The 26,890-nt window shown below is 40.4% G+C and overlaps 1 protein-coding gene across 1 annotated transcript in view; it reads right to left on the bottom strand.

The window, feature by feature from the left end:
* Positions 1-25,886, bottom strand: part of pacrg (PARK2 co-regulated) — a 259,663-nt gene extending 233,777 nt beyond the window's left edge. The window contains exon 1 of the mRNA XM_028818836.2: positions 25,641-25,886. Within this exon, the coding sequence (XP_028674669.1) occupies positions 25,641-25,724 (84 nt within the window). The 5' untranslated portion in view covers positions 25,725-25,886. The remainder of the gene's footprint in view (positions 1-25,640) is intronic.
* Positions 25,887-26,890: the final 1,004 nt, after the last annotated feature.

Raw genomic sequence — 26,890 nt, forward strand, 5'->3', positions numbered from 1 at the left:
ATGGACTAGAACACGATTCAGGGCTGGTTCTTGGCTTGCATCCCAGGCTGTCAGGATAGCCTCTAGTCCTTCATGCACCTGAATTGAAATAAGTAGCTTGAAGAATGCTATGTAATTGTATTTACAGTATGTGACTCAGCTAGTGGCACAACATTTTTAGTCACACCTTTACAAAGGCAATAGAACTTTTAGGTATCAGTTTGATTTGTTAATTTTGATTCATTATTTTAAAAAACGTTTGTTAATTTTATTAGTTTCACTTATTATTTGTTATTTGTCCCTTTAAATGTGCCTCCATTCCTATTATTTTATGAATGGGGCCCCAGAAGGTAGGGCCACCCTGATGTCGTAACTGCTGTGTCCTCCTTCTTTCTGTTTATTTCTAGTCAGTAGATCAGAAGTGAGATCCAACAGATGAGTACTGAAGTTCTTTGGAGTCATCTGTAAGTATTCTTCTCTTGTGGAATTGCTGGTTTTTGACATATATTTATTTTCTGTTCTTGGATTCTGATCTTGGATTACATTTTGGAAATTATTTTTATTAGAAGTGCCTTTCAGGCAACTTCTTTTTACTCTTTTTGGTTTACAGTCATCCTTTTCCATATTGAGGGTTTTCTTTATATATTTTTGGTAATTTCCTTACATTTTGAACTTTAATGTCAGCTTCCCATTTTTGAGGCCTGCTAGGCCTTAAACCAGCAGATAGCATCTGGAGTTAGATGGATTAGGGTGGACCTCTTCTGGATAGACTGGTGAAGGGCTGGGCCTAGCTTGTGGTGCATTTTGAAGGCTTCACACCCATTTTCAACATCACTATACAATATCAAAAACAATTTCGGTATGTTTTCTGAACCTGCTTATTTTCTTAAGGGGTCAAATGGGCACTGAAACCTATCCCACAATCAATAACGGGCCTCAAGACAAAAAGCATTTCTAGAGTACATTTGCATACATTCATTCATTCATTCATTTTCTATTCAAATACAGAATTTAACAAGACCTAGGCCTCTCTTGGCAACATTGGGTACAAGGCAAGAAGTAACCTTATGTGGAGCACGAGACCAAAACTGGAGAAATTTACACACATTTACTCATTCAGTCTTTCATTAATGTTCTGACCCTGATTATTCCAATAATAGGGCAAACGAAAGATTAGCCATGGGTGGTATGTCAGTCCATCACAAGGCATTATGTGCACATATTCATTTATTTGTTCATTCATTCATTTTCTATACATGAATATTCCAAAATTGGGCTTCCGCATATTTTGGCAACTTTGAGGAAATGATCCATCCATAGATAGATAGATACATACATAGTACTGTATTTGTCGTAAAGAGAAATTTAGCCTTTAGAGAAGGTACCAATATATAGAACTATTCTAACAATGATGTTATTTTGGAAGATTTAAGTGGATAGAGCTGGGGAGCTGTGTTGGGCTGAATGGCCTGTTTTGGTCTAGATCAGTGCTTCCCAAACTCAGTCCTGGGGACCCACTGTAGCTGCAGGTTTTTGTTCCTACTAGATTCAAAATCAGTGACAACACCTGATAACACCGATTTCATTTAATTAGCTGGTATTTTTTTCTCTTATTCTACATTCAGAAAAGCACAGCAGCATGATTTTTACATTTATAAGACATTTAGAAATATTTCTGCTTTTGCTATAGATTTAAATGCTTAACTCTCTTTTGTCGATTTCATTATATTTTGCCCTTTCTCTGTTCAGTTTCCCCCCTTCATTGTATCTTATTAATGACGATTAAAAATGCGCAGAGCAGACACTCAAGCAAACAACACTGAATAATCAAAGGCTGCAACTACTTTAGCATCAGACCCACTAATTAGTAAATAATGGATTAATTAAACAATTACAGCTAGAGCTCCTGGAAAAGTAGAATGAAAATCATGATTAAAATATTATTAAAAAGAAAATTTTAATATATATATTTTTTTTTTTACCAAACTTCTCATTTCTATGTTGTTCCCAAAACATAGAACTTGGGAAATAACACTTCACTTAATTAGACCAGGAGTCCAATTAAAAACAGAAGCTGGTTGGAACAAACACTTGGAGCCAAAGTGGGTCCCCAGGACCATGTTTGGAAAGCACTGATCTAGACTGTTCTAATGTTTTAGCAAGAACCACCCCCTCAATACACACACAAGAATTACATAAAAAGAAGGGTAAAAATACTTCTGATGTGGCTAATAATAATAAAGCAGTCTTGGTGAGGCATTATAAAGGCATATTACCATTGGTATGAAGTAACCTCAGTCACATTTCTTGACATAGTTCTGCTGAACAACTTGATGGCTAACAGTGCCCAATGCCAGTGTGTCAGAAAGAGGATGTACAACATTATTCATAGTGGCTGTCAGGTTTGTTTTTATTCTCTCCTCCACTACTACCTCCAGCGGGTTGAGAATGCTTTCTATAGTTGAGTCTGGTGTCTTGGTTGGTTTGGTGTGCATCTCTTAACACTAGAATTACCAGAGCCTACGAAAAAACTCGTAAATCCGTCCCACCTTAAATCGCGTCTTAAATCCGTTTGCACCTCTCCGCCAGAGTCCTTTGTCATCTAAATGTGCTGATAAACAAAAGCTACTAGCAGCCAGCTATTCCATCCCCCCACCGACTTAGAATGAACTTTTCCTAGCTCAAGCCTTGCCTTGATTTGATTCTCTGGGATTGAAGTGGAGTTTTAGAGTGGAAATAATTCTAGCGTTATTTGGAATACACGCATTTCATGTGTGTTCCATTTCTATAGTAGTCTGTGCAAACACATTTTTAAAACAGAAACGTTTTTCATATTCTAATAGTAAATGACAAAATGTAGGCATAAACTATATAACGTATGAAGCCTGAAGTCCATATATCAAAGAAACACTTTCACAAAAGGTACAAATAAGAGAACACGTGCGCTTTCATTCAAAAATATTAAAAAAAAAAAAAGCCGCGTTAGCATGCCACATTGACATTCTTACTACAACTGCCCCGGTGGCGTAATGGTATCAGCCCCTGATTGGGAATCAGAGGGTTGCAAGTTCGATCCCGCACGGCTCCACTTCGAGAAATGAACTGCTCTTATTCTTACAATTTTAGAATAACAACATAAATTTGATTTCAGTCTGTAACAGCCGGTGTAACTTATGATACTGGTAAAGGTTAGCTTTTTTTTTTTTTTTTTTTTTATAATTCACTTTTCATTCTCGCAGTCGCATTCAGAATCAATCCATACAACCCCATCTGACACAGCTGGTTTCACATAAATAAAAGTGCACTTTTATTCAAGACTATAACCGAAGAATAAAGAAAGCAAGTTACAGTTGGTGGTTGATACGACAGCTTGCGTGGTGCAATGTTAAGAACTGCTGATTTCCGATCCGTGCTATATAAAATCATCACATTCAAATAGTAACAGTTCCCACACACCCAAGGTCCGCCATTCCTACATTTACGACATGTGTACTTGTTGCAGTGTACACACCTCTCTGTGCTATGGTTCCTATTACAGTGAATGAACACCTGACACTGTACTTTCTTCCCTGGGGGAAGCTGAGGTCTTAGAACGGAAGTTTGTTGATGCTGTATCATCTTTTCTTTTTCCGTCGCCTTTTCCTGTAAGAAGCGACGACGAAGTTCCTCTGCAAGGTGAGCCATGAACACTCTTCTTTTCTCAGCGGACCCCGTGCATGCCTTATACAGTACGTGTGCGTTCATCGCTGCTAGGTCAAGGATGTTGTAGAACACAGCAACCGGCCACCTGCGTGTTCCTGTTCGCACTGAACAAGCACGCGCCTTCTGGTCCATGATGTCAACGCCACGCTGGGGAAAAAAGAAAGACAAATATATGTGACATTTTGAAGAAATCATTTTATCACCAGAATAGCACCAGAATACTTCGTCACACTAATATTTTTTTCATTAGCATACCTTCATGTGGTTGTAGTCTGTGACCGTGTTTGGTTTTTTTTTTTTTATCTTGCCCAATCTCCACATCATGGTGCATTGTGCTGAGAATGCAGACAGACTTCATCTTTTTGGGCACATACACTGTCAGCATGGCACTGGGAGATCTAAACACCAGCGTGGAGAATTGTTCGTGTACTGAACTGACTTTAGCTGCAGGTGGAAGTTCCTGTCGCACTTTATTCATGGTGCCAAGCAGAGTTGTATTGCGGTGCAGCAGTCTATTAGCCAGCGAAAGTGACGTGAAGAAGTTGTCTGTTGTTACGGTTCTGCCTTTGTCCAGAAATGGCTCCATAAGCTTTATGACCACAGACTCGGAAAGTCTTTCTCCCGTGGGACGACTGGGATCTTTTCCTAAATAAGGAGTGGCATTGCACATGTACTTTGTCTCCAAATCTGCCGCAATCCAAAAAGGCAGAACCGTAACAACAGACAACTTCTTCACGTCACTTTCGCTGGCTAATAGACTGCTGCACCGCAATACAACTCTACTTGGCACCATGAATAAAGTGCGACAGGAACTTCCACCTGCAGCTAAAGTCAGTTCAGTACACGAACAATTCTCCACGCTGGTGTTTAGATCTCCCAGTGCCATGCTGACAGTGTATGTGCCCAAAAAGATGAAGTCTGTCTGCATTCTCAGCACAATGCACCATGATGTGGAGATTGGGCAAGATAAAAAAAAAAAAAAACAAACACGGTCACAGACTACAACCACATGAAGGTATGCTAATGAAAAAAATATTAGTGTGACGAAGTATTCTGGTGCTATTCTGGTGATAAAATGATTTCTTCAAAATGTCACATATATTTGTCTTTCTTTTTTCCCCAGCATGGCGTTGACATCATGGACCAGAAGGCGCGTGCTTGTTCAGTGCGAACAGGAACACGCAGGTGGCCGGTTGCTGTGTTCTACAACATCCTTGACCTAGCAGCGATGAACGCACATGTACTGTATAAGGCATGCATTGAGAAAGGAAGAGTGTTCATGGCTCACCTTGCAGAGGAACTTCGTCGTCGCTTCTTACAGGAAAAGGCGATGGAAAAAGAAAAGATGATACAGCATCAACAAACTTCCGTTCTAAGACCTCAGCTTCCCCCAGGGAAGAAAGTACAGTGTCAGGTGCTCATTCACTGTAATAGGAACCATAGCACAGAGAGGTGTGTACACTGCAACAAGTACACATGTCGTAAATGTAGGAATGGCGGACCTTGGGTGTGTGGGAACTGTTAATATTTGAATGTGATGATTTTATATAGCACGGATCGGAAATCAGCAGTTCTTAACATTGCACCACGCAAGCTGTCGTATCAACCACCAACTGTAACTTGCTTTCTTTATTCTTCGGTTATAGTCTTGAATAAAAGTGCACTTTTATTTATGTGAAACCAGCTGTGTCAGATGGGGTTGTATGGATTGATTCTGAATGCGACTGCGAGAATGAAAAGTGAATTAAAAAAAAAAAAAAAAAAAAAAAAGCTAACCTTTACCAGTATCATAAGTTACACCGGCTGTTACAGACTGAAATCAAATTTATGTTGTTATTCTAAAATTGTAAGAATAAGAGCAGTTCATTTCTCGAAGTGGAGCCGTGCGGAATAGAACTCGCAACCCTCTGATTCCCAGTCAGGGGCTGATACCATTACACCACCGCGGCGGTTGTAGTAAGAATGTCAATGTGGCATGCTAACGCGGCTTTTTTTTTTTAATATTTTTGAATGAAAGCGCACGTGTTCTCTTATTTGTACCTTTTGTGAAAGTGTTTCTTTGATATATGGACTTCAGGCTTCATACGTTATATAGTTTATGCCTACATTTTGTCATTTACTATTAGAATATGAAAAACGTTTCTGTTTTAAAAATGTGTTTGCACAGACTACTATAGAAATGGAACACACATGAAATGCGCGTATTCCAAATAACGCTAGAATTATTTCCACTCTAAAACTCCACTTCAATCCCAGAGAAGCAAATCAAGGCAAGGCTTGAGCTAGGAGAAGTTCATTCTAAGTTGGTGGGGGGATGGAATAGCTGGCTGCTAGTAGCTTTTGTTTATCAGCACATTTAGATAACAAAAGACTCTGGCGGAGAGGTGCAAACGAATTTAAGACGCGATTTAAGGTGGGACGGATTTACGAGTTTTTTCGTAGGCTCTGGTAATTCTAGTGTTAAAGTGATGTTACTGGCCAAGCACACTATTGCCTATCAAAGAGGATCAGAACATGTACAAGATGTAGCTACCCACATTAAAGAAATGCAGTCTCCTAAGAAAAAACTCTGCTTTGCCTTTTCTTATATAGTTCTTACGCAACCAGCAAGTTGCAGTGCACGTCCTCCACATCACCTCTCTAAATAGTCACCAGTCTAGGCAGATTAACAGTTGCCCCATACTAAATTTCTGAATGATTGATTTAACTGGATAATCTGTTACTTGATATTTTCTTGTGCCCATCCCCTGACTTGTGCTTTTCAATCAACTTTTCACAGAGTTGCTTGTTGTCATCATTGTGTAGGTTACTCCACCATACTGACTGACCATAAGTTGGACATTCCAGATACAATCAACTGAAACCCCACATAGGTGATCTCCATTGACCAAATTGTTTGACTTCTAAAGTCAATTGGTTGCCCCGTGATTATTTAGGTGTGTCATATGTGTTGTGATGTGAGATTTTGCATTTAACCTGATAAATATTTTGTATGACTTTATTTGTAATTTAGGCAAAGCAATGTAATTTAGTGTTACTTTGGTGAGAGGCATTCGTGTTTGCCCCCCCCCTTTTACGACTGAGTTTCTTTGAATTTTACGACGGGGGGGGGGGGGGGGTGTGCTTTAAACCAGTTTGGCGAGTTTTTCTCTGCTGAAGTCTTTCAACCCCCACAAGGAAGCTAGGTTACTTTAACATATGGTCTTGGGGGGTGGCAGGTTTTAAGATGTTATATTCCCCCATTGGTCTGAAGTATGGCTGTTTGGAATTGGCTTGGATCAGAAGCTTTTAAGTACCATGATGTCCTATTGGCTCTAGGGGTTGGACAGAGAATCTATAAATCTGCTTGTTCAACTACATTCTCTCTCTCTCTTACTAACCAACATATGATGAAGTATCTCTCTTACTAACATCTGAAAGAAGCATCTCTTACTAACCTCTGATGATGAAGACAACACAATGGAGACCACAGCTTAGCAGCCATATTGGAACAGGCATACGGCCTGTTCTGAAGAAAGCTGAGCACCTAAGATGACTTAACTAGAGACATTTTAAATAACTAACAAGTCTGTGTGCCGCCTGAAACAAACATCACCATTTAATCAGGTTGTATGGTTGCCAATATTCAAATGTACTTTGCATATTGTTATTATTTATGATTATTATCAATAATACATTATTTCATGTATAACTTAACTCCTGCTTGTCTTTTTACTACATCTAATTGCCTGAGGTTATAGATATAGAAGGGAAGGTGGGGATAAGTTATATCTATAATACCTTATAAACAGTGGTAAGTCTGTGAGATTAGGCATTCTGACAAAGGCTACATATTAATAATACAATAGGGGAAAGTAGAGCAATATATTACTCTACCAAGACAAAACAATATGAAAGGAGGTGAATGTTTATGCGATCAGCTATTTTGTGTTCTTTATGCCCGTAATCAGTTTAGACCACTTTGCAGTGATCTGTTTACACTTAACATTAAAGAGTCTTTTCTGTTGATTAGTGTCAAAAAGGCCAAATGAAACCCATTGTGATTCAATGTTGTATTGCAAGAAAATGTGATAACTTCCAAGAGGGTGAATACTTTTTATAGGCACTGTATATACACCTAGTCAGAGCTGTTTTTTTGTAGGCAGATGACCGTTGCTTGCAACAGCATTTATTCTGAGATTTGTAAGGTAAGGAAGACAGAGTGTTGAAGGTAAAGTCATTGTTTCAGATAAGGAAGACAAAAGTTTCAAGGTACGGTAGTGGTACTCACTAATCATGGTGTTGAAGAGGGGCAACATATTGAATGTTTAGCCACTGCAAATAAAAGTTTCACCATACTTTATACAAGTGACAATAATAACCCTATCAAACTACAAAAAACAAAGGTTGTTTGTCTTCAGTATAAAGTTACATTTCAGACTGGAGTGCTATTATGAATGTTTTTTTATATTGATATGTTGGTTAAGTTATCTGTGAAATACACTCAAGTGCCTGCCACCTATAGTATGGCTGACACAGGAGGGGCAGAGAAATACATTATTTTTTACCCATTCTTCTATTTAGCATTTCAATGAAATAAAGGACCAGAATAAAAAATATCATTACTGTCCCTTTTGCAGGAAGGTAGTGAGTGATATGATATTCTTCACCATTCAAATGATATATTAAATAGTTTTATTATATTCAGTGCTTTTGATAAGGAAACTACAATTTTGTATCACAAAAAAAAATTCAAATGACATGTCAGGTAATTTATTCATCACACGATTGTCATGCTTTCAACATAATATGCTATGATTAAGCCTTTCTATCTGTGAACTATGCGATCAGAGTTGAGGGAACAATAGGAAGATCTGAATATGCCGGGAAGGATTTCAATAAGCATCCAGCTGCTGTATTTTTAGGGAAAAAAATTAGATCTGAATAATACTGATGAAGGAAGATTGCTAAAGGAAGAATATACTTCAAAGGCACCTTTGTATCGACATTTTTGTATCAGCTGGTTTTGAAACTGATGAGAAGGAACATTTCTGAAGCATAATCAGGTTCAGATTAGACATTCTGGTTTGTCATCATTAGAAGTCACTATTTTCGGTCAGCCTCTCTCATTATTTTTCTTTCTAAATGCATTGTACTTCACCAGCTCATCCCTTCAAAGAATCATTTACCAAGTAGTGCAATAGAGAGTAGGGATTTAGAGACCTTTAAACCTCAACTTAATGTTGTTATGCTTTTAGTAGTAAAGGACAACACATTTTTAAATAAAGACTGGAAGGTGAAACATCTAAACTGATCAAAAGTTTGTAACCAAAAATCAATCTTAGCTTTTATCAAAGCCCAATCAAAAACCGACAAATTAGGCAACATATGCATGGCGTAACATTCAGGTGCATTCGGCGACTAAGTTAACTGATATGAAAGTTGAAGCATTTCACATTTTTTATTTACTTCATCCAAGAGTCAGTTATTACATGTTCGTTTATTAAATAGTTTTGTAACAAAGAGTGATATTCAAAAGTGATATTCAAAGTAATAAAACAGAATTCAATTCCTTGTGTTAGCAGACTACATTAAATATGCCCTTTTTAACAGCTCTTTACATTGGAGTTAAAAATGAAGCACAAAGTGGCTTGTGGTGGCTCAATAGCTTTCATAGACAGTAGAGTCTAATTCAAGTGATGTAAATATGGCATCTACTGTTGTGTGTTAGTGGTGAAGGGTCTTTTACTAATTGTTGTTTAATTTTTTTAAACGCAACATTTTTGTAAGTATACTGAATAATAGTATCCAGTAATTAGCAATTGAAAAATATCTGTTGAAATAAAATGTTCAAAACTAGCATAAAAGCAGTATCAGTATCATAAAGGAGAAAAGGAATTAAATAACTTCCCCATCTAGCTATTAATATTAGTTATAACAATTTATAAAAAAGTATATAAATAAGTAAGGACTTGGAAAGGAACGGATTTATTTTATAACAGGAATATAAAAGGTAAATAATGGGCAAGAAGTTCAGGGGCTTGCTGCAGTTGACTGTGTATATCTCGGACTAAAGGATCAGGAGCAGGATGCCAGAGATCAGAGTCTTAAGCCACTGAAGCCTCCCACCTACTGATGCCACTGTCCATTTTAAACCTGTCCTATGTTTATATCAGATAGGGCAGCTGTGTATTTCAATTGCTATTAATTAGCTGAAATACCTTTTAGCTGAAGGTTGATATTATTTGATAATATCAGTTCTTTAGCTATCAGACAAGTAAAAAGGAAAATATACAAGTTCAAGCAACCACTCTTAGGTAAAATTGAAACAGTAATCTAGTTTCTAATTCAAGTCACACAGAATGTTTCTCTATTTTAAGATGAACAAGTTCATAAATTCTCCAGTGCTTTTCAGTGGGAGATTATGAAATTTTGAAAACCTCATACATTCTAAAATGTCTTTGTGTGCTGTGGTATTAACAGTACCCTTTTCTGGAACCAAGGGGCTTAGGCCTAGCCCAAATCCTTACAGAGAGCTCCAGACCACATTATTCTTCCTCCACCAAGCTATATGCTAGGTACTGTGCAGTCAAGAAGGTAGTGTTCTCCTGACATCTGTCAAAACCAGATTAGTCCATCAGACTGCCAGACTGTGAAGCGTGATTCATCACTCCAGAGAACACATACTGCAGAGTCCAATGGGCGGGGTGCTTTACACCTCTCCAGCCAATACTTAGAACAGTGCCTAGTGATCTTAGAATTGCATGCAGGTACTTTGCCGTGGAAACCCATGTCTTGGAGCTGTCAACACACAGTTCCTGTGCCGATGTTGCTTCCAGAGGCAGTATGGAACTGTGTAGTGGGTAGGTCATTGCACACAGGATAGGTGATTTACATGTTATGCAACGTTTTTGCTCCCTGATACTTCCACTTCACAGTAATAGTAATAGCACTTACAGTCGACCTGGGAATATTTAGCAGAGCAAAAAACTTCACGTGCTGACTTGTGGCATCATATGACAGTGGTACCTTTAAAGTTACTGAGCTATTCAGTACAACCCGTGCTAATGCCTGTGTTTGTCAATGGAGATTGCAGGGCTGTGTGCTGATTTTGTACACTTGGTTAATGATGAAACTAATTTGCAGCGGTTTCCACATACTTTTGACCATATAGTGAATAATAAATGAATAGTCTACTAGCCAACCCGCACCGCATAATTATATATTGATGGGTGACCACTTCCTGAACGACACAGTTGTCAGTACTTGTAGTCACAGTTGAGAAACACTTTTTAAATATCTTTTAAGCACAGGGGAAACAATGAACATGTGAAACATCCGTAATGTAATAAGCCACCAAGAAAATTAAAATTGCAACAATGCTATCTACAAAAGTGAAAGCAAATTCGAGCCCGGTGTATTTTTTAACTGCCTTGTGGCGCTGTAGTAGTGTTGCTGCTTTGCGGTAAGGAGACTCTGGAAGATTGTGTGTTCGCTTCCCGGTTCCTTCCTGTGTGGATAGTGCTTTGAATACTGAGAACACCGCTATATCAATGTAACGAAGTATTATTATTCCTACGTGTCCAGCGCGCTCTCTCTCGAGCACGCGCATTTGTATGTGTGTGTGTGTGTGTGTGTCACACGCTCTCGCTCTCTTGCTGCACTTGGTCCTGTAGGCAAACGCCGCAAAAATAATATATTGATAGCTGAACACTTCCGGAAAGACACAGTTGTCTAAAAGGAGGGAAAAAAATGAACATTTGCAAAATCCGTAACGCTGCTTTCAGTAAGTACAATGCACACGCGTTTAATTTGTCGGCCACTTTTTGCCAGCCGACCGTCAACGCACGGTCATTCAGCGATTCAGTTCCGAGACAAACATGCCTCTTCTTACCTGGTCCTCCCCCGTCCACCCTCGTTCTGTAAGCTTACACACCCCCTGGTCATGTGCCCGCTTGCAAGAGCAACTCACGGAGACCCGCCCACCAACATTAAGACCATGGAGTAGTTGAGAAACACTTTTTTAATGTCTTTTAAGCACAGGGGAAACAATGTACATGTGAAACATCCATAATGTAATAAGCCACCAAGTAAAGTAACATTGCAACAATGCTATGCACAGAAGTGAAAACAAATTCGAGCCCGGTATATTTTTTAACTGCCTTGTGGGGCTGTAGTAGTGTTGCTGCTTTGCGGTAAGGAGACTCTGGAAGATTGTGTGTTCGCTTCCCGGTTCCTTCCTGTGTGGATAGCGCTTTGAATACTGAGAACACCGCTATATCAATGTAACGAAGTATTATTATTCCTATGTGTCCAGCGTGCTCTCTCTCTCACGCGCGCCTGTATGTGTGTGTGTGTCACACGCTCTCGCTCGCTCACTGCATGTGGTCCTGCAGGCAAACACCGCAAAAATAATATATTGATGGCTGAACACTTCCGGAAAGACACAGTTGTCTAAAAGGAGGGAAAAAAATGAACATTTGCAAAATCCGTAACGCTGCTTTCAGTAAGTACAATGCACACGCGTTTAATTTGTCGGCCACTTTTTGCCAGCCGACCGCCATCGCACGGTCATTCAGCGATTCAGTTCCGAGACAAACATGCCTCTTCTTACCTGGTCCTCCCCCGTCCACCCTCGTTCTGTAAGCTTACACACCCCCTGGTCATGTGCCCGCTTGCAAGAGCAACTCACGGAGACCCGCCCACCAACATTAAGACCATGGAGTAGTTGAGAAACACTTTTTTAATGTCTTTTAAGCACTGGGGAAACAATGTACATGTGAAACATCCATAATGTAATAAGCCACCAAGAAAAGTAACATTGCAACAATGCTATGCACAGAAGTGAAAACAAATTCGAGCCCGGTATATTTTTTAACTGCCTTGTGGGGCTGTAGTAGTGTTGCTGCTTTGCGGTAAGGAGACTCTGGAAGATTGTGTGTTCGCTTCCCGGTTCCTTCCTGTGTGGATAGCGCTTTGAATACTGAGAACACCGCTATATCAATGTAACGAAGTATTATTATTCCTATGTGTCCAGCGCGCTCTCTCTCTCGCGCGCGCCTGTATGTGTGTGTGTGTCACACGCTCTCGCTCGCTCGCTGCATGTGGTCCTGCAGGCAAACGCCGCAAAAATAATATATTGATGGCTGAACACTTCCGGAAAGACACAGTTGTCTAAAAGGAGGGAAAAAAATGAACATTTGCAAATTCCGTAACGCTGCTTTCAGTAAGTACAATGCACACGCGTTTAATTTGTCGGCCAGTTTTTGCCAGCCGACCGTCATCGCACGGTCATTCAGCGATTCAGTTCCGCAACAAACATGCCTCTTCTTACCTGTTCCTCCCCCCTCCACCCTCGTTCTCTAAGCTTAGACACCCCCTGGTCATGTGCCCGCTCGCAAGAGCAACTCACGGAGCCCCGGCCACCAACTTTACTGCTTGTGCACATTAAATCTTGAAATCCTTCGAGTAACTAATTAACTAACTAACTAACACCCACCCACACACACACACAGCTTGTGTAGAAGGTCATCTGCTGAGAGAGCGTCTCAACTGTTGCAGGGCCTGCATTGGATGAAGCAGGTGAGACGCTAATGAAACAGAGGCACAGGGCTTATTGATTTTTAAAGACTGCTTCCTTCATTGTGTTTTGAGAGGGAAACATACAATTGTCCATGACTTACAATTGGAGGACCGCCGATGCTAATGAAACAGAGGCACAGGGCGTATTGGTTTTTAAAGACTGCTTACTTCATTGTGTTTTAACCTCAGTTGTAAAGGATTGTTTTAAGGATCCCATGGGATACCCCTCGCAAACCGTTTTACACGCTGCATATAGCGATTCACCTCCGCGAGAAACATGCCTCTATGAACAATCAACGTGGCTCGGAGGTGCATGTGGCCTCCACGACAGACGAATATAAATGACGCCGTTTTTTCTATGTCGTCGCGTACGAGTTGGTGGGCATGGCTCTGCGAGTTGTCGTCGCATCCAATGGTCTTAGAGTTGGTGGGCGTGGCTCCTTCCTGCGTGCGCCATGGGTGTCTTACTTGTCAGCGGCTTAGTGCTTTCCATGGTTGTCTTGCCTTAGTGAATTATATATATATAGATGTTCTCTTCAATCATCCATCCATCTGTTTTACTACATTTCACACTCATTAGAGCTGAAGCCTACCTATTGTACACAGGACAGGAACAAATACTAGATGGGTCATGGAGCAGACACATACACACACCTAGACCCGCAGAGTCAATACAGTATAAAGAAACCAGTCACCTAAGTACCCTTTCACAGAAGATACCATGGCACAAGTACGCAATTCCTTAAAAAAAAAAAAAGCAAATTAACATTCAGTTCTGGTTTGTAAAACTATTTAGCAGCTTTTTCCGGGTAATTTAGATGCAGGTATTTGGAAAACTGCAGTTAAAAGGTCAAAGATCACACTTTGAAACTCAATACCTTCACCTTCCCAAGAGGAGGTCATTAAAAGTATACTTTACAGGAGACTGTGGCACATGCAATACGTCATGTGCATCCATCTACTTCTCTTCAGAGAGTCTTTTAATTCAACAATGCTACCAATCACACTCAAAGGGTGGATTTCTTCAGTTGGTGATTATTCTGAACATTATGCATTCACACAAATCATTTGTTCATTCTGAACATTTTTTTAGCTTTTTGTGGTACCTTTTAAGATTTTCATGGTCACTTGACTTCATTAAATTCACATTTCAGCACCATTTCTCCAATCTGTTTTTCTTTTTAGTAGCCACATAAACCAATTGTGTTCTGACTGCACAAGGTGGCTGCAGCTTTTGAGTAGAACTGGAATGAGGAGATGTCACCAATGCAAAAATTTTAAGCAAAGGGCCAGACTCAGAAAGAGGGGAGATTAAGTAAACAGTGCTCATGACTTGTATTAGCAGTCACAGTAAGGAAACAGTGCAGGTGAGTCCAGAAACCAAAAATAAAAAGAAACACATAACCACAACCAAATCTTCAAATACATTTAAAAAGCAGAGCAAAATTATTCTTAAACAGGAATTTGGCAGCGATAAAGGATGTTAACAACAAAGGGCGAAACAGCCAGAAGTGCATGGCTTGACCTTTATACCTTTAACCAAGTGATGTCACGCACTGCACACTTCTGGTTCACCTTGACTGGCAATGGTGAAGTATCAACAAATAACGTGACACTTGAGTATAGAAAGCATTTTATGGGCTGTGTTGTGCATACATGGAGAAGGAATCAAGGAATACGGACAGTGTGATTTGTGACATTTGCCCTTTAAAGCATCTTGAAGTGGTCCATGCTCTTTATATCCACATATAAAATAATTATTGCTTACATATAAGATTGCATATCAATGTCATATATTGCTAATTTTTATCTTGTTGATTTGAAAAGTAATTGTGTTATTGCTGTGCTCTATGAAAGGTGCTATATAAAATAAAGACTGATCAACCCTACAACATGCATAACTTCTGTATGCTTTGAGTTTAGGATAAAACCCTTTTTATTTTTATACCGTAGCCTGGTTATATTTGTTCCAGGTGCAGAGCGGCTGCCATGGTGTGCCCTCTCCACAATAAGAAAAATGTAAATTCTTTCTAAGTGCATACTGAGTCCATGAAATGCACAATGCTATTTATTCCTATAATGCCAAAAAGAGATGTTTCAACAAAGACTGAGATGCTCCCAAAATACAAGACCTTGTCTTTATGTCTGAACACCCAGCTCTCAGAGCTTTCATTGCAAACATATGCTCGATCAGATCAATAATACCGGCAGTGAGGACAGAACAGGCTGACAGCCAACATTTCCACCTGATTTATCTTCAGCTAAAGAAACAGACAAAGGGGTTTAGGAGCTCAGCTGACTGCTAACATTACTCACAGTTTAACATAGCATAAATATTTCATCACCACTGGGGATTGTACAGCATCTCGTTTCAAAAAGAGCATGTCCGGATTCAAAGAATAGAGACAAATGGTATAAGCAAATGAGTCCATAGTGAAGAATGACTGTAACAAATGCCATTAAGCCAGATTCAGAGAAATGCTGATGATGAAAGGCGTCTTTGGAAACTCTATAATATGAAGAGCATTACAAAACTCGTGACTGTATGGAGAGAAGTGATCCTTACCTTAAGCACGTCAATCTTCTTGAGTCACTATGGTTAATCTCCTAAGGGGCAAACTGTTCAGTTTCATGAGCTGGCATCAGTACCAACTGTGTAATCACACATACCTTTACTTTTATGTCATCGGGTGGCTTGATTCCACTACTAGGCAGGCTTTCTGGACCATAAATGTGAAACCAAAAAAAAAAAAACCCAATACAATGCCTTGTACTAATATGGTGTATTGCACAGCCCTACAATAAAAAGGGATTTACTATACATAGAAATGACACATGATGAATGACCAAGCAATGAGAGAGGTAACCAAGTAGCAATACCCTGTGCAGGCAGAGGGCAGTCAACAGGGAATGCTAAACCTTGTATTGGTGAAGGGTTTGACCCAGAGGTGAATAGAGAAAGCCTGGGGTCAAGGGGAACTGGAAGGAACCTGCAGCATTATCAGTGAACACTAGTGGGTAGCAGTAGTGGACTTTCCACTGTTAAGTGAGGAGTTTAGTAGCCTAAACATAACAACTACTAGGGGGCTTCGCCCCCTGCTCGCTTCGCTCGCCAACCCCTGGTGTTGGGTAACCCGAAATACATTGATGTATGTATGAGATATATTGGAGTGTAAAGGTGTAGATGACGAACAAAGGAAGTAAAGAACCCATAGCATGGCACATTAGAAAGATGGTGTGTTGTCCTTGAATGAGTTCTCTTTGGTATGGAGTATCTACAACTTTAACTTTAATGTCAGATGAACGCCGAACTCTTGAGAAGGCTACATAAAGTTGTCCAGGTACAGGCTCAGAGAGGTATATGCCAACTCTGTCCATGGTTTGTCCTTGGGAGATGTTGATTGTCATGGCAAATGCAGGTTTAATGGGAAATTGGCGTCATTTAAGTGTAAAAGGTAATTCCAGGTCAGAACTTGGAAGGTCAACTGTAGGAATCAAAACAGTATTGTTAGAATGTGATCCTGTAAGTACTTTTGTAGACTTAGCTAATGGGTGACTGTTTATGACTTCAGCGACGTTTCTCATTATCAGCTCTGTGTATTGCTTGTTTTCAGGAAGGGTCATTCGTTGATAGATTGCGACATCTGGATCTAACACGTAGATTTGTGCATAGTTGCATTCATGATATGGTTCAGGGTGCACTGTTCCAATCCGATGTAATACTTGTCCACATACGCGAAAGCAGTATGGGCCATTGCCAGCTGGTGGCCTGATATTTACCCCGGTAGATGCAAAAGCAAATGAACTATTGTAGGATCCAATGCAGTCCATAAAGTTTTTACTTTCGGGTACATTGTTAGTTAGAAGCTTCCGTAGATATTCAGGAAAGTCATCTAAAGGAGGCAGTCTAAACTGACCCTTTTGACAACAACGTGTAAACTCATTAGTTATAGTGCCAGTTGTTTCTTCAGGGATGTTAAGTGAATGACAATGACAGCAAATGATATTCATTAATCCTAATGAATGTTCATTAATAGTGGACTCATTACAGAATGCGTTGTCAGCTAATTGGCGGAATTGTTTAGCGGCTGTTTGTCGTTCCTTTCTTTGCCGTTTATGTATTGCCTCTGCTGTTTGAGAGTCGCGTTGTAGGCGCCTGCGTTCATTGTTTTTATCCAGGCGGGGGTCGTCTTTGTAGCCCCGTTAGTTGAGCTCTTTCTTTTTGGAGCCGTGCCTGCTTTGCTTGCGCCATTTCAGACGCACGTTGTAGGCGCCTGCGTTCATTGATTTTATCCAGGCGGGCTCGTTTGTGTATCTCCGTCAGTTGTGGTGTTTCGTTTTGAACCCGTGCCTGCTTTGCTTCCGCAGTTTCAGATGCGTGTTGTAGGCGTCCATGTTCATTGTATTTGTCCATGGGGGCTCGTTTTTGTAGCTCCGTTAGTCGAGCTGTTTGGTTTTGGAGCCGAGACAGTTTTGCTTCCGCGGTTTCAGACGTGCATTGTAGACGTCCACGTTTAATGATTTTATCCATGCGGGCTCGTTTTTGTAGCTCTGTTAGTTGAGCTGGATTGTTTTGGAGCCGTGACCGTGACTCCATTAGTTATCCGTTGTCTACCGTTAGTAATATGGATAATTGCACTTACTGTTAATAATGCATCACTGTAATGTGATTCACATATGCTATATGGTTTGGACGTGTGAGGATGCCGAACGTTTAATACGGAGAGTTCGTTTATTCTTATTACCCGGACAATGCTGTGTAGTGTGGACGTTTAGTTCAGAAGCACGTTGTAGGCGCCTGCGCCTTTCGTACTTTCTCGCGCCTTCCGTACTATCTTTGTGGACCTTTGCAGACTCCGTAGTGTCTTCCGTTTGACTCTGGGGTGCAGTGCAGAATCCTCTTTTCTGTGTGGCGTTAGTTGAGCTATTTCGTTTTTGAGCCGTGACTCCTTCGTTAGTTGAGCTCTTTCGTTTTTGAGCCGTGACTCCTTCGTTCGCGGTGGATCAGACTTCGCTTGCGGTTTATGAGACACGCGCTGTAGGCGCCTGCGCACTATGTCTCCTGCGTCCATCGCCGTGTACCTGGGTCCATGCCTTCCGGTTTACCATTCTCGGTTAGTAATATGGATAGACACCTGCTCATTCACATATGGAGAGGTCTGGGCCAGCAGTATCAAACTGTATTGTAAAAACTGTTGAATATAAATCAAGGGATGTGTCAAACGCCTGTGTGCTTAGGGGACATTTTCAGGGCTCCTCAAAAGGTAACGTTACCACCCCAAACAGTGGTTGTTACTCATTCTTTTTTACCCGCAGTTCCTAACAGTGGAGAGCTCACAATTCAGTGACACATCCTACAAGAAGCACCACTCCTTCATGGGGAGCTGACACTTAAAACGTTGAAGACGCAAGAAGTCAGCATTCAGTTTGGAACAGACCCTCAACCTCTAATTTTTGGCCTAATACTGGTTTTGCACCCTCACATGCCTTTTCTTTTCTCTTTATGCCAGAAACAATTAAACAGGATGACTAGTAACCTTCTTTCTACCTCACAAATGTTATGCTCAGATGGTGTTGTAGCGTTGTACATTACAATGTACAAATGAGACCGTACCTCAAGTCAATAGTGCAGTTCTGGTCGGTATCCTTCAATAAGGGCGCGTAAATAAAGGCGAGCTTCAAAAGGGCGACCTCAATTGGGCGCAGCGAATAAAGGCAAACGCAACAAAATTATTACAGAAAATTTATTACATAAAGGCAATGATTGAACGTATAAAAAGGCGAAAGCAAGAATATTAAAACATCCAATTACAGTAATCCCTCGCTATATCGCGCTTCGACTTTCGCAGCTTCACTCTATCGCGGATTTTATATGTAAGCATATCTAAATAAATAACACAGATTTTTCGCTGCTTCGCGGGTTTCTGCGGACAGTGGGTCTTTTTACTTCTGGTACTTGCTTCCTCATTTGGTTTGCCCAGTTGATTTCATACAAGAGATGCTATTGGCGGATGGCTGAGAAGCTACCTAATCAGAGCATGCAGTTAAGTTCCTGTGTGCTGCTGATTGGCTCAGCGACGGAGCGCTGCATTAACCAGAAAGTCTCATCTCACTCATTCAGCATTAACGTGCTCCTGCTACTGCTTCAGGGGCCGTGTTCAAGCACCAACAGAAGATGCAAATGATTGCAGAAAAGGTAAAAGTTTTGGATATGTTGAAGGAAGGGAACAGCTACACCGCTGCAGGACACCATTACAGCATAAATGAGTCCACGATTCTTTTTATTTAAAAAGGAGGAAAAGCGTATAAGATCTACGGCCGCAGTGTCCTTTAACCAGGGCGCAAAACGAGTTGCAAGTGGACGTGATAAGGCAGTAGTCTGGATGGAATCTGCTTTAGGGATTTGGATTGAAGAGTGCTGGAAGAAGAACAATGGCGGCGCTACACAGTCACCTGAAGAGGCTCCTTTAGAAGAGCTGTAACGCTATCCTTTGTTGTGCAGTAAAATTAAACTCATCGTTGTCGGACAAGTCGTCGTGTCATTATTGGTGAGTAACCATAATTAATTATCTACGTACAGTACTTATTACATGTACATAGTTTAGTGTCACTGTACACACATTTTACTGTATACAATTTTTCTTGCATTGTACGTATTTATTGCTGGTGGCCTGTCTGTTGTAATGGCTGTAACATATGTGATATCGGAGACGCTCGATATCTTTAAAATAATATTTAGGTTTTACTGTATATAAACTGTGTTTACATACATAATTTCAATGAATCTTACCTAATATCTAAGAGAATACAAAGGGTTTATGCTGTATAATTGTGCGGGAAATGTTTATAATAGTGTGGGAGAGTTTATAAGGGCTTAAAATATATAAAAATAACCATATGAACATATGGTTTCTACTTTGCGGATTTTCACCTTTCGCGGGGGGTTCTGGAACGCAACCCCCGCAATGGAGGAGGGATTACTGTAATTAATTTTTTAAAAATTAATTTTTTTTAATTTTTGGTATGACAGCGAGATGAATATTTTCCAATCCTATATTCAGTGCATTTCCAGATGTGTTTCGCATTGATAGTTTTCTCCTTTCTGAATGTGTAGCCTTCGACTACGAGTAGATCTGCACCTTTGTTGCTCTTCACATATTCCAGAGCCATTTAAACTAAATTATCTACGAATGCCTTTATTCGCAGCGCCCAATTGAGGTCGCCCTTTTGAAGCTTGCCTTTTTGTGCACGCCCTTATTAAATAGAGCCGTTCTGGTCATGTCACTATAGGAAAGACACTGCAGCATTTGAAGCCAGTGGATTCCAGGACTAAAGTGCATGTCCTACTCTGATGAAAGAAAAGTGGTAACTTAATCTAAGTTTTTAAAATTCTGAAAAGAATCAGTAAAATTGAATAAGCAGCATTGTTTTGTTTAAATAGCTGTCACCCATGTACGTCAGTGGGCTCATCTGAGGTGTGTAACACCACCCTGGGTCAAGAGAAAGCACTAGCACTAACTATGTCTTCTTCTGTTCCCTTCTCAGTATCGAGAAGACACCCAGTAAGGGCATTTGACCCCACGTCTGATGGCCCCCCACCTATAAATCCCAAGGCCACCAGAAGAAAAAAAGCACACTGCGGGATGGAGCTCCTACCTGGTGACTGACCTCAAAACCTTTAGAAAGCCTGATGGTTTCTTTTTTGATTTCCAAGCATTTTGTTCTGTTTTGCACCATGGAGCACCTACTTTTGTTTGATCTCTTTCATTTGATTAAATGGGGATGACTGGGTTCGCGCCCCTACATTTCTCCTTTGGACTTGCTGTTCTTCATTCAACCACATAGCAAATCACACACTCAAGGACAATAGTGGAATTTAGGGAGAAGTAAATGTTACACTGAAGTTAGGAAGCAATTCTTTACACAAAGAGCCATGGAAGTCTGGAATAAATATGAAGCAGAAAGCTTGGCAACTTCTACATATTATTCAATTATTACTATAGCAAGCCTAAAAAGCTTATTAGACAGCATGATCTCATCTCATTTGTCACGATCCTTATCTTCTTAGGTCTCACCAAAGTCTGCCACAGGTCACTGTGAACTAAAGCCCAGAAGAAATAATACTATGGGTACACAGGTGTCAAGTACAGTTGTTTGCATTGTACAAATGTTCCAACTTAAAATTCTACTACTGATATTACAAATTCAAAAATCCGAAGCGTACACCTTTTATCTGTAAAGTGCCCTGCAAAAGTATTCAAGGCATCACCATTCTCTGGATTTCAAAAGATACCTACACATATGTCTACAATAAGTATATTTGTTACCCAAGTGTTCCAATAGTTTATTTTTAAAGCCAAAGTAAACAATCAAAATTATACATCTAAAAAATAAAAACAGGAAAAACGTTGCTTGTGTAAGTATTTAAACCCTTTAAGCTTCAAATACTTAAAGTGACAAAGAGTGTCCAAGCAAGACACAAGTGCCTCTCATTTTTGACTTCAGTAAATAATTAGCTTTTATCCAGGAGCAATTTGAATACAGGTCACATTTTCTGGTTATAAAAATCACTTTGTGTAGGGGCCATTAGCCAGACTTGGACAAAGTGAGAGAAGGTGATACATAAGTTTAGAAAAATGATCAAAGTCTTTGAGTGCTCCACTGAGCACTCTTGGATCCATCATCAGGAAGTGGAAAGTGCATCACACCACCCAGCTGCTGTGTAAAGAAGGCCGTCTGTCAAAACCTAGCACCCAGGCAAATCATTGGCTGGAAAGGGAAGTAACAAAGAAGCCAGCCATCACTTTAAAGGAACTGCAGAAGTGAGTGGCTGAAACTGGGGTACACAGGCATGAGCCCACAAAATCAAGAACTCTACACAACAGTTGTGTATTTGGGAGGGTGAAAAAAAAGAAGCCATTACTCTTGACAATACCACAATTCATGGCACTGCTGGGAAATGGTTATGTGGTCAGATGAAACCATGATAGAGCTTTTCAGCCAAAAAGCAAAGTGCTATGTATGGTGAAGACCCAATAGTGTCCATTCTTCAAACAAACACGATCTTAACAGTGAAGTGTAATGCTGGCGATATAATATTGTTGAGACACATCATCTGCAGGGACTGGGAATCATGTTAAGACTGATGGAAGAATGGATGGAACTAAATTCAAGGAAATAGTGGAAGAGAAACTGTTCCAGTTGTCTAAGAAACTAAGGCTTGGGAGAAGGTTCACATTCTATAAAGTCATCTCAACACAAGTTCAAGACAACACTGGAGTGCCTTAAAAACACAAAAAAATAATGTCCTACAGCAGTGTGGCACTTTTGTGAGTCAGTGGCACTGTGTTCCCAAAAAAGGACAATGCCATAGCAAAATGGTCAATGATGTCAGGAGCAATGCAAGTGCTGGAAATAGTAACGATTAAACTAAGACTCAAAACTGCCTCTTAGGAATGTGGTATTGGCCACATAAAAGTTAGTTTTGCTTCTGATATTCTCATTTGTAAAAGGCTGACAGTAAAAATAATATTAACTCATGGGGTGCTCCATATCTTAGGCTGGTCCTTACATTTTAATGGAGACCAAAAATTTATATTTATATTAAGAATAATAAGCTGCTGAAATGCTTCATTTTCCATGTGATTGTCTGGTGCTCTGTCCAGGGTAAATTGCTGCATTTCGGCCATGATACCAGGGTAGGCTCCTACCCTTGGGTCTTTGAATAGGGTCAACGCTGTTGACTCAAGATCCATTGTCCCAAGTTCATGTCCATTGTCTGTGTGAACTTTGCATGTTCTCCCTGTGTCTGAATTTGGGTTTTTTTTCCAACCAATTTCGTAAATAACACACAAGTTTCCAATTTTCTGATACCATTTAATTAGACTGCTAGCTCCTGCTATTTGGCTTTATGCTCAAATTATTTATAGTGCAGGTTATATTTTCTTCATTTTACCACACAGATTCAGTGTTGACAGCTGTTGTCTCATTTTATTTTAACTTGGTGATACCTTCATGTGTTGATTTTTTCTTTGGGATCGAGAGGAAGAAACATCTGGTTTAACAAAACCATACCTTGTTGCTATTTCAATTATATAATCATGAAATGCATGTCATTGTGCTTTAGCAGTTAATGTGGCTGCCCCACAGATCCATTGTCCTGGGCGTGAATTCAACTCATGAGGTTTTCTATGAGGGTTTTACACTTTCAGTCCACCACATCCTCAAAGAGATTTAGGTCAAAAATTCAAAATTGTCCCTGTTTGCATGAACTGGCCCAGTAATGAACTGGTGCCCCATCCTAGGCTGATCCTAGGTTCTGGCCACTTATGACCCTTAATTGGACTAAACAAGTTATACTTTAATGTTAGAATTCATGATATTGGATGAAAGTGATCATTCCATAAATAGATAGAATCTGGTTCTATTTAAATAGTTTGTCTGAAACCAAGCCTAAAGTCAGTGATTACACGTGCAAGCCCTGGGACCTCTCACTCTGACACTGTAGCCTTCAAAGCATCATGCTCGAAAATCCAATGGGAACCACCTCTCCCATTCTTTGATATAATATATGGATATCTGTGCACCAAATTCTTTGGTGTAGTATATTATTGTCAGCACACTTGAAACACCAAAGGGGGCCTCCCACCCCCTGTTTCATGTATTATATGTGTAATAATGCACTAAAAGCTGTAACCCCAAAATCAATAAAGAAATCGAGCAAGCTAACAAAAACAGAGTAACAGCAATAATTTGTTCCCACTTAAAGCACTAGGCAGCAGCTACCTAGCTGTGATATGGAAGGCTAAGACCCCCTTTGTTTCCCTCAGACCAGAGGACGGCTTTCGTGATGAACAGTGGTGATTCTTCTGGCTCTGCCCTGGCACCAGTACCAGAGAAGATGTGACCAGAAGACCATCATCATTACCAACCCTGCTCTCAAGCTGTTACTTGAAGAGTCTCCAATGGCCCATTGGTCCCATCTTTAGTCTCACTTAAGTGCTTATGTGGGCAATGTCTTTTGATTGTCTCTCATACCCCTCAACAACTGTCAAAATGGGTTACAACCTGGCTAAGGCCTGTTCTGCACTATTTGCAGCCTTCTCACTTTTAAGAGTGAACTTAACACTCATGAAACCACAAATGTCTACAAGATCAATCACTTATTCCATCTAATCTCCATTTCAAACCTCCTTAGTCCAGCTCAGGATGAAGGGGGCTGGCTGTCAGGTACAAGGCAGAAACCAAAACACGTCTCCAGTTTAAAGTAGTGATACTTCTTAATCCGACATCTTTAGGATTGGGAAGAAATCAAAGTACCTGAAAAAATACACTTGGAGAACATGAGAACATCCAACTCCAGACAGAAAACCAGTTGAGCCACGATTCAATCCCAGTTCCTTCAAGATAAGAGATGGTAGCATTTACCACCACGCTATTGTGTCACTATTCTACTTTACCAGTCTTTAATAGCATGCGAGATACTCAAATAAGGAAGTAGAACATGTGAGTTCATAAACAGAATAATGAGACATTAATCCATGTTGATTCATCAAGTGTAGGATTTGTAATTAATAATTAATCCATAATGGTAAATGAATACATGAGCCTGTGTGGGTGTGTGTGTCCGGTGATGGAAGAACTTAGTTCTTGCCTCACACTCAGTGCTCCCAGTACACACACTGGTAACTTGACTGGATAAGCAAGATGGCATAGATATATGGTTGACTTAACTCCCAGTACACACACTGGTAACTTAACTGGATAAGCAAGACGGCATAGATATATGGTTGACTTAAGTGAGAAAGCACACTGAATTTTTGAAATGTTAGTTGGGTGGTGTGACACAATCAAGTGAAATCACAAAGTCTATAAAGTATTGAGAGTATATACCCAATGTGCCTGATTTTTTTTCCCTTCCAGTATGCCACGGATATCGGAATGCCAGGCCATGCTCCACTCATTTCTTCCACAGAAGACTGATCTGAGCAGACTCTTTAGAAAATCAGGCTATGCTTCCTTTGCCTTCGTTGTGCTCTGTATAGTAATTCATCAATGCCCGCACCCCCATTGCCATTTCAGGTTCAGCTTATGAGCAATCCCTGTGAAATATTAACATTTTTTGCATGCGTCCTATCCTCCGCGGCAGTTTAATATTACATACAGGCCTCGATTTCTGCATGTTTGCCTGCTTGATTTATTACCCCTGTTTCCGTTTAGGAAAAAGACAAGAAGATCGGAGCCATATTTCTTCTCGTGAGCTCCTTGGCTTCTTCCTGAATAAAACATGCAGACGTGTATATCGGCCTTTATACTATGAAGAGAGGCATATTGGTGTGACCTCAGAAACAGCAATAATAATAAAAACAATCAGAAACATATCATCATATCCTACTTACGACGGAGTTCTTCATTGTCGACTTGACAGTAAACCCCTCGGTCTTCAGCTCTTGTTTGCTTTTACTAGCTTCCAGAGTTCTCATGGCTGCTTTGTGGAAGGTCTGTTTTTACAAGTATAAATTAAAAAAAAAAGAAATATATATGCGAATAAACGCAACGTACAACACCGTGTTATTCCACCTTCTCTGACTTCGCCTCTTCTCTCGTCTCCTGCTCCGTTACCATGGAGCGTCTGAGACGACGCGTTCCCGGTTGCTACGGAGACGACGTACTTGCGGCGAAGACGCCCTTTGCGTTGCTATGGACGCTGACTCACGCAGCATTTCGAGGTAACTGGACGACATTTGACAGTAAATGCATTTGGAGCAGCTGGCCGCATCGTCTCCGGTCATGGTCCGTGGAAATGTCCCTTCGTACAGCACAGACGTGGCAGACATGCATAAAGAAGTCTAGAACAGTAAAAAAACATTTTTTCCTCTCAGTGCCACAGTTTCGAGAATACAAAGCATGAACTCCATGTTTATGAAGGAACTAGGGGATTCTTTGGCTGTTTTTGTGATGCTTGGTTGCACCCCGACTAATTATTATGCAGTTGATTTTACATCAGCGACTTCTCTATAAGGTTGAATGATTTTAGATCAGCCGGCTCTCTTTAAGGTAACTGCTGTGCACCATATATGGGTTAGGCACCTTCCAACGCAAACTTGATGGGGTAGCTGAATAGAACTGTCCAATAGAGATATCCAAATAAGCAGTTCACAATGATCGGTTTTGGTGCTAGGACTCTGCAGCACCTTGTTCAGTCCTGCCTTGCTCCCAGTGCAGCTGGGATAGGCTCCAGCCCTCCGTGACTCTAAATCATGTTGAACTGATGCGAGAATGTTATGTTATTTTATTACATTTACATTACGTTTTAATTATTTGCCTTATACCTTTACATTAAATGTTACTTATTTGACGCAAACCTTTATCCAAGGCGACTTACGGCATTTGTGATTGGATCGGATACATTTCTTTAGTTTTTCCATTTGAGGCACAGGCAAGTGAAGTGACTTGCTCATGGTCACATGTATACCCATAACCACGGGATATGAAATCCAAAGCCTTAACCACTACGGCACACTGCTGACTATTATGTTTGTTAAAAAGGCTAGCTTTCCAATTCATCTGAAAAAGGGGCACGCAGCATCACTCTGCCTCCCTCGACCGGAAGTCGATGTTGTTAAATTTCTCCCGCTTGCGAGGTGAC

Source organism: Erpetoichthys calabaricus, chromosome 14 (genome assembly GCF_900747795.2).
Source record: "Erpetoichthys calabaricus chromosome 14, fErpCal1.3, whole genome shotgun sequence".
Lineage (NCBI taxonomy): Eukaryota > Metazoa > Chordata > Cladistia > Polypteriformes > Polypteridae > Erpetoichthys > Erpetoichthys calabaricus.